Genomic DNA, 13,964 nt, shown 5'->3' on the forward strand with positions numbered 1-13,964 from the left:
AACAATCATTTAGAAGGGAAGGAAATGGAATGCAGGTAGCTCATGAGGACTTTGAAAAGTAAATATTTTACAGACTGGGACAAAGTTCCGGAATTTGAAATATCAGCACACAGGTGATGAATTCACCTTTTCCGTTCCTCTAGTATTTCCTAGCCTCAATACAACACAGCTTGAAACATGATGAGGAGCAGCAGCAAGGCTTCAAATTCTAGCTTCAGCAGGAGCAAGGGCACTTAAGAACTCTCAATACTTTTAGGCACTGCAAAAATCCCTCCTTATTTTTCTCTCCTATGCACTCTCCTGTCTCAACCCTCAGGCAATCCCAAGGCAGTGGTGGCAAAAGCTGCAAAGGAAATTCAAAGGAGCCAAAATTTTTAGGGAGAGGAATCTACTCCAATTGGTAGAGCTGTATTAGTAAAGGGGGAAGGCAAAGTAGGGACCCTACCACCACATGTCCCCTTTTCTGCTCTCCTGCTGCTGGCTTAGATGCAGACAAGAGCACAACAGCTGAAATGCACAGTATAACCGGGCAACTAAAGCCTCAGATGTGCTTTAAAGTACCAAAAAGGAGGGCTTCCCTGGTGGCTCAGCATTAAAGAATCTGCCTGCGATGCAAGAGACACAAGTTCAATCCCTGGGTCAGGAAGATCCCCTGGAGGAGGAAATGGCAACCCATTCCAGTATTCTTGCCTGGGAAATCCCATGGAAAGAGGATCCTGGTGGGCTACAGTTCACGGGGTTGCAAAGAACTGGATACGACTTAAGTGACGAAACAGTAACAACCAAAAAGGGGAGCCTGAAGGAAACCAAATGTATCAGTGAGATCACAGAAGGAAAAGAGCTCTAGAAAGGAATCTTATAACAGACTGGTTCCAAATAGGAAATGGAGTACGTCAAGGCTGTATATTGTTACCCTGCTTATTTAACTTACATGCAGAGTGCATCATGAGAAACGCTGGGCTGAAAGAAACACAAGCTGGAATCAAGAATGCCGGGAGAAATATCAATAACGTCAGATATGCAGATGACACCACCCTTATGGCAGAAAGTGAAGAAGAACTAAAGAGCCTCTTGATGAAAGTGAAGGAGGAGAGTGAAAACGTTGGCTTAAAGCTCAACGTTCAGAAAACTAAGATCATGGCATCTGGTCCCATCACTTCATGGGAAATAGATGGGGAAACAGTGGAAACAGTGTCAGACTTTATTTTTTGGGGCTCCAAAATCACTGCTGATGGTGATTGCAGCCATGAAATGAAAAGACGCTTGCTCCATGGAAGGAAGGTTATGACCAGCCTAGACAGCATATTTAAAAGCAGAGACGTTACTTTGCCAATAAAGGTCCGTCTAGTCAAGGCTATGGTTTTTCCAGTGGTCATGTATGGATGTGAGAGTTGGACGGTGAAGAAAGCTGAGTGCCGCAGAATTAATGCTTTTGAACTGCGGTGTTGGAGAAGACTCTTGAGAGTCCCTTGGACTGCAAGGAGATCCAACCAGTCCATCCTAAAGGAGATCAGTCCTGGTTGTTCACTGGAAGGACTGATGTTGAAGCTGAAACTCCAATACTTTTGCCACCTCATGCGAAGGGTTGACTCATTGGAAAAGTCCCTAATGCTGGGAAAGACTAGGGGCAGGAGGAGAAGGGGAAGACAAAGGATGAGATGGTTGGATGGCATCACCAACTCGATGGACATGGGTTTGGGTAGACTCCAGTAGTTGGTGATGAACAGGTAGGCCTGGCATGCTGCGATTCATGGGGCCGCAAAGAGTTGGACACGACTGAGCGACTGAACTGAAACTGAACTGAACTGAACTGAATGAAGTACTGAGCTCACCCCTGAGCATGCATGTATGGATCGGATCCTAATCAGAAGATTAAAGAATCTGAGAACTGACCTAACAGAAGACAGCCGACCTACCAGACTGTCAATAGGGAGGTGCTCAGGCAGAACAAAGCAAAAGAGCACTGTAAACGTTTGGAAAATGGTACTGGAACCACAGCCCACAGGTTAGAAAATGGGGCTGGGCCTATCCAGACCTGCTAAAACAAAAATACTGCATTTTCCACAGAATGCAATCAAGATCCAGAGTCTCAGAATATAATGTTCAGAAGCTCAATAATATAATCCGTATTACGTGATGTAAAATGAACCGGGAACATCTCTACTCAAATGGGAAAAGAATTACCAGAACTCAAGCTTAAGATAAAACACACTTGTCATCAGTTCAGTTCATTCAGTCATGTCTGACTCTTTGAGATCCCATGGACTGCATGCAGCATGTCAGGCTTCTCTGTCCATTACCAACTCCTAAAGCTTCCTCAAACTCACGTCCATCGAGTCGGTGACATCATCCAACAATCTCATCCTCTGTTGTCCCCTTCTCCTCCTGTCTTCAATCTTTCTCAGCATCAGAGTCTTTTCTAATGAGTCAGTTCTTCGCATCAGGTGGCCAACTATTGGAGTTTCAGCTTCAGCATCAGTCCTTCCAGTGAATATTCGGGACTGATTACCTTTAGGATGGACTGGTTTGATCTCCTTGCAGTCCAAGGGACTCTCAAGAGTCTTCTCCAACACCACAGTTCAAAACCATCAATTCTTCGGCGCTCAGTTTTCTTATTGGTCCAACTCTCACATCCATACATGACCACTGGAAAAACCAAAGCTTTGACTAGATGGACCTTTCTTGGCCAAGTAACGTCTCTGCTATTTAATATGCTGTCTAGGTTGGTCATAGCTTTTCTTCCAAGAAGCAAGTGACTTTCAATTTCACGGCTGCAGTGACCATATGCAGTGATTTTGGAGCCCCCAAAAATAAAGCCTCTCCCTGTTTCCATTGTTTCCCTACCTATTTGCCATGAAGTGATGGGACTGGATGCCACGATCTTAGTTTTCTGACTGTTGAGTTTTAAGTCAACTTTTTCACTCTCCTCTTTCACTTTCATCAAGAGGCTCTTTAGTTCTTCTCTGCTTTCTGCCATTTGGGTGGTGTCATCTGCATATCTGACTTTATTGATATTTCTCCCAGCAATCTTGATTCCAGCTTGTGCTTCATCCAGCCTGGCATTTCACATGACATACTCTGCATATAAGTTAAATAAGCAGGGTGACAATGTCAACCTTGATGTACCCCTTTCCCTATTTGGAACCAGTCTGCTGTTCCATGTCCAGATCTAACTGTGGCTTCTTGACTTACAAACAGATTTCTCAGGAGGCAGGTAAGGAGGTCTGGTATTCCCATTTCTTGAAGAATTTTCCACAGTTTGTTGTGATCCACACAGTCAAAGGCTTTGGTGTAGTTAATAAATCAGAAGTAGATGTTTTTCTGGAAATCTCTAGCTTTATTGATCCAATAGATGTTAGCAATTTTATCTCTGGTTCCACTGCCTTTTCTGAATCCAGCTTGAACATCTGGAATTTCACAGTTCACGTGATGTTGAAGCCTCACTTGTAAAATTTTGAGCATTACTTTGCTAGCATGTGAGATGAGTGCAATTGTGCAGGAGTTTGAACATTCTTTGGCATTGCCTATCTTTGGGATTGGAATGAAAATTGACCTTTTCCAGTCCTGTGGCCAATGCTGAGTTTCCCAAATTTGCTGGCACATTGAGTGCAGCACTTTAATAGCATCATATTTTAGGATCTGAAATAGCTCAACTGGAATTCCATCACCTCCACTAGCTTTGTTCGTAGTGATGCTTCCTAAGGCCCACTTGACTTTGCATTCCAGGATGTCTGGCTCTAGGTGAGTGATCACACCATCGTGGTTATCTAGGTCATGAAGATCTTTTTTGTATAGTTCTTCTGTGTATTCTTGCCACCTCATCTTAATATCTTCTGCTTCTGTTAGGTTCATAACATTTTTGTCCTTTATTGTGCCCATCTTTACATTATATGTTCCCTTGGTACCTCTAATTTCCTTGAAGAGATCTCTAGTCCTTCCTATTCTATCGTTTTCCTCTATTTCTTTGCATTGATCACTCAGGAAGGCTTTCTTATCTCTCCATGCTATTGTTTGGAGGTCTGCATTCAAATGGGTATATCTTTACTTTTCTCCTTTGCCTTCCGCTTTTCTTCTTTTCTCAGCTATTTGTAAGGCCTTTTCAGATAACCATTTTGCCTTTTTGCATTTTTCTTGGGGATGGTCTTGATCATTGCCTCCTGTACAATGTCATGAACTCTGTCCATTGTTCTTCAGGCACTCTGTCTATCAGATCTAATCCCGTGACTCGATTTGTCACTTCCACTGTGTAATCGTAGGGGATTTGATTTAGGTCATACCTGAATGGTCTAGTGGTTTTCCCTACTTTCTTCAATTTAAGTATGAATTTGGCAATAAGGAGGTCATGATCTGAGCCACAGTCAGCTCCCGGTCTTGTTTTTGCTGATGGTATAGAGCTTCTCCATCTTTGGCTGCCTTAGAATATAATCAATCTGATTTCAATACTGACCATCTGGTGATGTCCATGTGTAAAATCTTCTCTAGTGTTGTTGGAAGAGGGTGTTTGCTATGACCAGTGTGTTCTCTTGGCAAAACTCTGTTAGCCTTTGTCCTGCTTCATTTTGTACTCCAAGGCCAAACTTGCCTGTCACTCCAGGTATCTCTTGACTTCCTAATTTTGCATTCCAGTCCGCTATGATGAAAAGGCCATATTTTTGGGTGTTAGTTCTAGAAGGTCTTATAGGTCTTCATAGAAATGGTCAACTCCAACTTCTTCAGCATTACTGGTTAGGGCACACACTTGGATTACTGTGATATTGAATGGTTTGCCTTAGAAATGAACAGAGGTCATTCTGTCGTTTTTGAGATTGCATCCGAGTACTGCATTTCAGACTCTTTTGTTGACTATGATGGCTACTCCATTTCTTCTAAGGGACTTTTGCCCACAGTAGTAGATAAAATGGTCATCTGAGTTAAATTCACCCATACCAGTCCATTTTAGTTCACTGATTCCTAAAATGTCGACGTTTACCCTTTCTATCTCCTGTTTGACCACTTCTAATTTACCTTGATTCATGGAACTAACATTTCAGGTTCCTATTCAATATTATTTCTTACAGCATCAGACTTTACTTCCATCATCAGTTGCATCCACAACTGGGCGTTGTTTTCGCTTTGGCTCTGTCTCTTCATTCTTTCCAGTGTTATTTCTCTACTCTTCTCCAGTAGCATATGGGCACCTACCAACCTGCGCAGTTCATCTTTCAGTATCCTATCGTTTTGCCTTTTCATACTATTCATAGGGTTCTCAAGGCAAGAATACTGAAGTGGTTTGCCATTCCCTTCTCCAGTGGAGCACGTTTTGTCAGAGCTCTCCACCTTGACCTGTCTGTCTTGAGTGGTGCTACGCGGTATGGCTCATAGTTTCACTGAGTTAGACAAGTTTGTGGTCCATGTAATCAGTTTGATTAGTTTTCTGTGATTGTGGTTTTCATTCTGTCTGCCCTCTGAGAGATAAGGATAAGGGGCTTCTGGAAGCTTCCTGATGTGAAAGACTGACTGTGGGGGAAACTGGGTCTAGTTCTGATGTGCGGGACCATGCTTAGTAATTTCCAACTACTGCTGTCTCTTCAAGTAGACTAGTAAATTCCTAAAGGAATTGTCTTGAACTTCTCTATGTTACCCAGTACCACTTATGGTATATGTATGGTTTATTATATGCTTCTGCATTTCAATGTATCAGCTTACCTCATATATGATATGTCATTTTCTAAGTCAAGATTTCTCTTTTTTAATTCTTCTAACTCTTTTTCTGACTCCAATGCTCGTACTGCCATAACCTGATCAACAGTCAGGCCAGTTGTTTTTAGTTTCCTTTGCAGGGTAAGTTTCTCTTTATCAGCTCTGTGGGATTTAATACAGAATCATGAAAATGTACCATTCACTGTTTGGCTTGTTCAATTTATTAAACTGCAGCTTCCTTATTGTAAGATGTATACACAAGAACCAGATCATTCTCTATTTGCTATGAGTAAATTAAAGAAATTCCACTTAGAAATTGTTAAAATATATTTAACACATATTTTAAAGAAAATAAAAAGTGAAATATAGATAATAAATGATAAAGCTAGAGAATTTCTCATTTTAGCAAGTACACAAAAACTATATAACTTTCAGGTAAATGAAAAAGTGTACATATTAATTAGTTTTACATTAAACTCACTTGGCAAAAAGATCCTTCAAAGTAGTCAATTGCTTTGTTAGAATATAGACTTCCCCCTCTTTCTCTTTTAACTTGTTTCGGAATCCCTCTATTTTGGTTTGCCATTTTTTACCTTCTTCCCACCTAATTACTTCTTCTCTGGCATTCTGTAAGTAATAACAAATTATTTACAACAAGCTTAATTATATGGATTTTAGCCAATTTGAGTTCTTCTTTGGATTATTTCTATCAGTAATTTTTTTACTACAAAATAGTTTACTAGTTAACTTGTAAGAAAATTTCAAGCTATTTTTCACACTACAGAATCATTTTATGAGTGGGTTGGTTATTGATTGTTAGTGCAAACACTGAATATATCCAAGTCTCTCTGTTTACTCAGAAATAATAATCCAGTCCACTGAAGGATTAAATAGGACACATCTGGGTCAAGAAGGAAGGATAAAAATGCCCAGATTTCTTTCCCAAAGGTCTGTACAAACCAATCTATATAAACAATTACACTGGGAAAAGTGATAAATACAGCTGAATACATACGGTATAAAGGGATTTTGGATGTACTGTAATGTTAGAAAGAAGAGTAATTTTTGACTAAGAGTTACAGGTGTCTCTTCAAGTAGACTGCTGCTAAGTCACTTTAGTCGTGTCCGACTCTGTGCGACCCTATAGACGGCAGCCCACCAGGCTCCGCCGTCCCTGGGATTCTCCAGGCAAGAATACTGGAGTGGGTTGCCATTTCCTTCTCCAATGCATGAAAGGGAAAAGTGAAAGTGAAGTCGCTCAGTCGTCTGACTCTTAGCGACCCCATGGACTGTAGCCTACCAGGCTTCTCCATCCATGGGATTTTCCAGGCAAGAGTACTGGAGTGGGGTGCCATTGCCTTCTCCGTCAAGTAGACTAGTAAATTCCTAAAGGATAGACACTTGTCTTGAATGTCTGTATGTTACCCAGTACCACTTATGGTATATGTATCAGGTCCACAGATCAACAATTTATCTAGTCTTCAACTACATATTTAACTATCACTACCTTAAACATATCAGTACATCTCTTCACATACCTTTTCTTTCATAGGTTTCATTTCTGCTTCATCCATCTTTCTTTCCAGTTGGCTTTCTAGCTTTTTAATTTTCTTTTGGAGTTCTTCAACTAAACTTTGTTTGTTATCTATCAGAGGTTTGCTCTAAAAAACAAGATGTAGTTTTACATTAAATAAGCATAAAAGTATCAAACAAAATACATGATAAACATTCCACCTGTAGAAACTTTGAGACTATAACTAACCATACTTTCTAAGTGACACTGTTGATATTTAAGCATAACATAGTAACTACTTCTATATTTTAATAAGATATGCTACTTTAAAACTAAAAATACAATAGCGGTCACTGAAGGGCTTAGCGGCTACATTAATCAAAGTGATTTGAAAGCTAGTTTCAGCAAATATTATAGATAAAATGAAAAAGTGGAAATAAACTACTACCTGTATATTGTAAATCAAAACATTATCACAATTAAATATAAGATTACCTGTAATCCACTGGTTAATCTTTTAATTTGCCTCTTCAGTTCATTATTCTCTTGATCAACTCCATCTTTCTCTCTAAGCATTTTACCATAGGCTTTTTGTTTTTTTTGCAGTTCATTGGTTAAGTCATTCAAATTATCAGTTAGTGAGTTTTCTCTGTTTTTACTTGTTTTAAGAGCTTCTTTAAGTTTTAAAATATTTTCACTTAAATCTTCAACTTGTGACTAATACAAGACAAAGAAAGGTGTAATTGATGAATCTTCAGCAAATATCAATGATAAAAGCAATAATAATAAAGTACACCACTAATACTTACTAATAAGAAAGTTTCAATCTAAATTTTTAAGTACACACATGCAAAAAACCCCACTACAAACTACATAAATTCTATCTTCATTTCAAATGAACTAAGTCTACTTTCGGGGAAAAAACAAAACATGAAAAAACAGTCTAAAGCAATTCATCTTCAGCAAAGATTCTGGCTCACCTAGAGCCAAAATTTCATCAATTAAGCAAACGTTTCATTTTGGATGAATTAATTTATTAGAAAAACAAGTAAATATCACCGTATAAAGCATTTTTTTAAACACTGTGAAGCCTAAGAACAGCATAAAACAAAAATGTTTTAGTAGTTTGTAATCTATTTTGTAAAGACAAGACATAAAAGGGCAGCTCACAATACTAGGCAGTATACACAAGCCACTAGAAAGAGGTTCCAAGCTGTCCTAGATAGCAACATTGATGGAATATTGGCCCTTAATATATGTTTTGTTGAATAAATTATTATAGGCGCAAAGGGATTACCAATAGCCCTAATAGGAAATTAGTAGTATTATAGCAATTACACAAAATACAAACTCCCTTGGAAAAGTCAAAAATGGTTTCAAGAAAAATGACTAGAAGTATTTGAAGAATTCAGAGCAGAAATTTCAGACAAAGAGAAAGGCATTGATCATCACAGGGCTGTACCTATTTACATATTTATGATTTACTGGATTTTTACTGTCAACTATGCTAATAATCTCAATAGGTCCAATAGATTTTAAAAATCTGAGTAAAATCCAGTCCTTACATGGTTTAATGGTGATAAAGGGTATATATAAATAAGCAAAAAGTAAATAAAAGTTACAAACAAAATAAAACATATAAAAACTAGATTTTTCATTTTATTCAAACTGTATGAAACTTTGTGTAAAGAAATTAAAAAGTCACAATTAAATGTACACATTTTAGAAAAAAAATTTTTCATACAGTAACAAACCTAATAACTCGGTAAGAAAATAATACACTGTCAAAAATTAAGAAATAATTTAAAAAAGAAAAGGGTTTAATGTTAGGCAGCCCTGAAGATTAAATGTGGACTACATTATTTCCATAAATTATTTCAGGGGCTAAAAAAGGAAAGCCAACTAAGTCATATTATGAACTTAGCAAAAACTAATCTCACTTATCAATACAGAATTTAAAAAGCCTAAGAAAAATGTTTCTTAAATTTAATTCTGTTAAGAGGACTGTTTTATAATGGTTACCCTTTACTAACCTTCAAGACAATATTCAGTGAATACGGTAAAGATATTTAGTGTTCAAAACTGTGAGTATGTGTACATTTATCCACCAATTATTTATTAGAATAAATTCCTTATTCATTATCAAAATTATTATATATCTAAGTGAATTTTCTTCCAACAGGAATTAGTAGGAATTCTGTTATATGAATGCAGATGTTGATGTTCACCTTTAGCTCTTTAGTATGTCGATCCACAATTTGTTGAACATTGAGATTTGCCTCTTTCTGAGAAGTCGCAGAAATAATACGTTCTTCAGCTGCTGCTGTCATTTCTGCCCGAAGTTCCAAAAGTGCCCGACTAAGTGCCTAAAAATTCCAAAACATAATTAAAAAAAAATGACACTCTATATGAGAAACATGTACTATAAAATATACATAAGATTCATTAAACTATTCTCTTATAATATCATGTGTTTAATCAGTGTTCACAAACAACCCAGCTGTTTCAAATGGATTTCCATTAGTAAGTTAACTCAATTCTTCCCAAACTGAGTGTGAGAATTCAAAATCTTGATAATGATAATTGTGAAAATATAGCATTAAATCAAACAACCTGCATTAAACAACCCAGGCATGTTCTGTTCTCAAAATTCTAAGCTGAAATATTTATTTAAATTACTCACTTAATATATGCTTCCATGTGAAATTAATTGAATTTAAGAAGACAAAGTTACAAGATTGCTGCTGCTGTTGCTAAGATTAGAAAAGACTCAAAATTTGCCAATAAATTTCATGAGCTAGCACAGAAAAACAGTAGCACCTTCTAAAACAGTTAATTATATACAAAATCTGAGATAAATGGAAAACAAACTAATCAATCTGTTAACCCACTGACCAACTCCTTTTCACAGCACTATCTCTGAGATCTCCTTCTTTAATCTTTCCGCCTCTTATCCTCTCTCTCTCTTAATCCCCAGAATTGTTTAAAATTTTTCAATTATTTAAATTGTTCAAAATGGCCTCAGTAACAGAGCATCCTAATAGAAAAGGAGAGAAAATATTTTCAAGACGATTTCTCTTTATTTCCTGTAGCTAATCCACAAATTAGACTGATAACATAGAAAGATAAGTTGGATGATGTATAGATGTAAGTGTTAGTCGCCCAGTCATGTCCAGCTCTTTGTGACCCTATGGACTGCAGCCCACCAGGCTCCTCTGTCCATGGGATTCTCCATGGAGTTAGTAGCCATTTCCTTCTTCAGGGATCTTTCCAATCCAGGGATCGAACCCAGGTCTCCCGAATTGGAGACAGATTCTTTACTGTCTGAGCCACCAGGAAAGCCCAAGTTGGACTATATTTGAACTTAAAAACACCACCAATTTATAGGGCTTTCTAAAAGAATTATCTTGAAAGACCCAACCTTGCTTAACAGCTTAAGATAACGCTTATACTTTTTATTACAAGAGAGAAATGCATGCTATCATCTTTTACAAATCTTTCCTAAAAGCATTCTACCATATGTTTTTCGGAAATCTTGATAACTTTGTACTGTTACTTACTTTTTGTTGTTTCTCTTTCAAGGCTAATTGGCTCTTTAGCCTTTCTACTAGATTTCTCATTGTAGTTGTTGGAGCTCTTGAATTTGCTTCTTTTACAGTCTGAAGTTCAGATTTTAAATTTTGTGACTCCTTTTGTGATTGCACCAGAAGACACCTCAAATTCTCTACTTCTGCTTTTATTTTTTTCACTTCATCTGCATGATTTTCTTGGAGCCTAACACAGCAAACATAGGTATTTAGTAGACTGGTTGCTGCAATTAATAGTTTGATTGATACAAATTTTACAAAGAACAAATGTTTGGTCCTCAGTATCCTTAAAAATCTAAGTCTCGATCCAAATCCTGAAAGATGAACAATTCTTTACTCTCCTTAACTACTATTTAACTTAACATAAAATAGACTTTCTTCCAGTTTCTGCCTACTATGTTTTTGCAACAACTGCATCAGTAATGTGTGGCTCTAGATGAAATAATACAGGGAATGAACAAAATAACACTTTAAATATTATGGTTCCTGCAAGATGCAACTGCTTCCTTTATATTAGGGTTTCTCAACCATGGAACTATTGACATTTTTGCTGGATAATTCTTCATTGGGGGTGGGGGTTACTGTCTATGCATTTTAAAACATTTAGCAGTATTCCTTGCTTCTACCAACAAGATGCCAGTAGTACCTCCTAGTCATTCATCAAAAATGTCTACATCAAATGTCCCTGAGGGGAGAGGAGAGCTAAATCACTTCTGCTTGAGAATCACTGCCCTATAGTGACATTTACAAAGACAAAATATAAACTTTCACAGAAACCATCCATGTGTACTCTTAATTTGTATATGGTTTTAAAGTCACTAGCATTGTATCTATAACTCTGTAGCTGTATACTATACGGAAGTAGATACTATAGTAGTAACTAAAGACTTTTTACAACTGAGGTGACTATGCACGCATGCATGCACAAAGACTTAGTAAATTCAATTAATCCTACTGCTCATTCAACATTAGTCTCATAAATGGAATTACACCATTACATCCAGTTCACTGTATTTATATGGATACTACATTAATAAGGCCATCAATATGGAGATTCAAATTATTAAACTTTGTTCAATGAGAGAAAGGTATGTTAAACTATCAACAGGTATAATATTAAACAATCTGAGACTTGTTTCTTACAGCAAAAACTTAGGTCACTTTAAATAATCATCAAACTGTAAAAATATAAGGTTTCGCTAAAGAAATCACACAGAACTATAAGTTCCTAAGACGCATTAAAATATGCATACCATTGTGCACACACAGAATAAAAGTATTAACTTTAGGCTAAAATGACAAAGGTACAAAACAACAACTTCAAGTGTTTCAGGTGGTGAAATATTAAATATACAAGGTAATATCAAAAGTTGATTATTTTCAACATCCAAGAATCAGATTCAGAAATGAAAGAAATGTTATGCTCTAAAATATGACAGAAACTTAATATATCAAAAAGAGCATCTCAAGTATAAAGTTTAACAGAAAGAGGAAATGCAGATTGAAAATATACCACATGCTACTTTAATTCTCTTTTCTCTTAGAGAATAATTTATTTAAACTGGCAGCTTCTTAATAAAGCAAAAATAGTGTTAGCTTTGTCAGAAGCATCTTGTATAAATGAATAAAGAATCAAAGGTTCTAATAAGGACCTCAGAGATGGAATAGAATTATAAGTCAAGTAGTTTACTTTCTCATTTTTTTTCAGATAAGAAACTGAGCACCAGAGATAGTTCTACACTGATTACAAAATACCTAAATATAAACCTATTTTATTTATTTATGGATGTGCTGGGTCCTTTTTGCTGCATGCAGGCTTTCAGTGAGTAGGGAGGGCTGTTCTCTAGTTGCTGTGTGTGGGCATCTCATCAAGGTGGTTTCTCTTGTTGTGGAGCATAGGCTCAAGAGCATGCAGGGTTCAGTAGTTGCAGCACTTGGGCTCAACAGTTGAGGCTACCAGGCTCCAGTGCACAGGCTCAGCAGTTGTGGTGCATGGGCATTGTTGCCTTGCTGCATGTGCAATATTCCCGGACCAGGGACTGAATCCTGGTCCCCTGCATTGGCAGTTGGATTCTTAAACACTGGACCACCAGGGAACTCCTATACCTATTTTAGTTTTAAAATATATATTCTGATAAATGATTGAACAATGTTTAGAATTTCTAATATAGAGAATGCTGTGAGCCCTCTACCGTTGATGCGGTTAATAAAAAAGATTAATATTTCATTCAACAAATATTTGAGCCTTAAATGTATGCCACAAACTGTTGCTGCTGCTGCTAAGTCGCTTCAGTCGTGTCTGACTCTGTGAGACCCCATAGACGGCAGCCCACCAGGCTCCTCTGTCCCTGGGATTCTCCAGGCAAGAATACTGGAGTGGGTTACCATTTCCTTCTCCAATGCACGCATGCATGCTAAGTCACTTCAGTTGTGTCCAACTCTGTGCAACCCTATGGACAGCAGCCCACCAGGCTCCTCTGTCCACGGGATTCTCTAGGTAAGAACACTGGAGTAAGGCCACAAACTGTTACAGGTATATAAATAAAAGTTTTATATTTATATTGCTTTACAATTTTCAAACTACTTCCATAGATAGCATCATTTGGCCTTCATATAACCACCTTGAAAAAGCCAAAGTAAGTATTGTCATTTTCCTTTACAGATAATAAAAAGGAGATTTTCAAAGGTTAAAGATGAGATTCTACACAAGAATCTTTTGAGCCAGACTGACTAGATACAAATCATGGCTTTCCCATCTTCTCCCAGTCATGTTACTGAGGCTTTCTGTAGCTTAGCTTCCTGTCTGCAAAATGGAGTGACTATCCCATATCATCAGTAGTACTGAGGATAAAATGAGATAATATAGTCAATATTTTTAGACCAGTGCATGATATAACAAATGCTTACATTTATTATATCATTATTCCCATTTTCATATATTTACAATATATTTCTAAGACTTACCGTAATTTCACATTTTCAAACTCTTTGATTTTTAATTCAGTGATTTCTTTTTGTCTCTCTAAATCTTGAGATACTTGTTTTAGTTTGATCACAAGTGAGGAGAGAGAGTCATCTTGTTCTGCTACTGTTTGTTCCATCTCGGCCAAACGAACAAAATGCTTGTTGGTAGGAACTGGAGTGGGAGACTGTTTTATTAAATCCTATGAAATATCATTATATTA

The 13,964-nt window shown here is 37.2% G+C and overlaps 1 protein-coding gene across 1 annotated transcript in view; it reads right to left on the bottom strand.

Annotated features, from left to right (window-relative positions):
* The window catches only part of CEP290 (centrosomal protein 290), an 88,954-nt gene that overhangs the window by 20,917 nt on the left and 54,073 nt on the right, over positions 1-13,964 (bottom strand). The window contains exons 39-45 of the mRNA XM_081592053.1: positions 13,744-13,943; positions 10,753-10,966; positions 9,421-9,558; positions 7,688-7,909; positions 7,218-7,340; positions 6,161-6,306; positions 5,686-5,841 (exon numbers count right to left, since the gene is read on the bottom strand). Of these exons, the coding sequence (XP_081448179.1) occupies positions 5,686-5,841; positions 6,161-6,306; positions 7,218-7,340; positions 7,688-7,909; positions 9,421-9,558; positions 10,753-10,966; positions 13,744-13,943 (1,199 nt within the window). The remainder of the gene's footprint in view (positions 1-5,685; positions 5,842-6,160; positions 6,307-7,217; positions 7,341-7,687; positions 7,910-9,420; positions 9,559-10,752; positions 10,967-13,743; positions 13,944-13,964) is intronic.

This window comes from Giraffa tippelskirchi, chromosome 4 (assembly GCF_054371585.1).
Source record: "Giraffa tippelskirchi isolate mGirTip1 chromosome 4, T2T-mGirTip1v1.2.pri, whole genome shotgun sequence".
Lineage (NCBI taxonomy): Eukaryota > Metazoa > Chordata > Mammalia > Artiodactyla > Giraffidae > Giraffa > Giraffa tippelskirchi.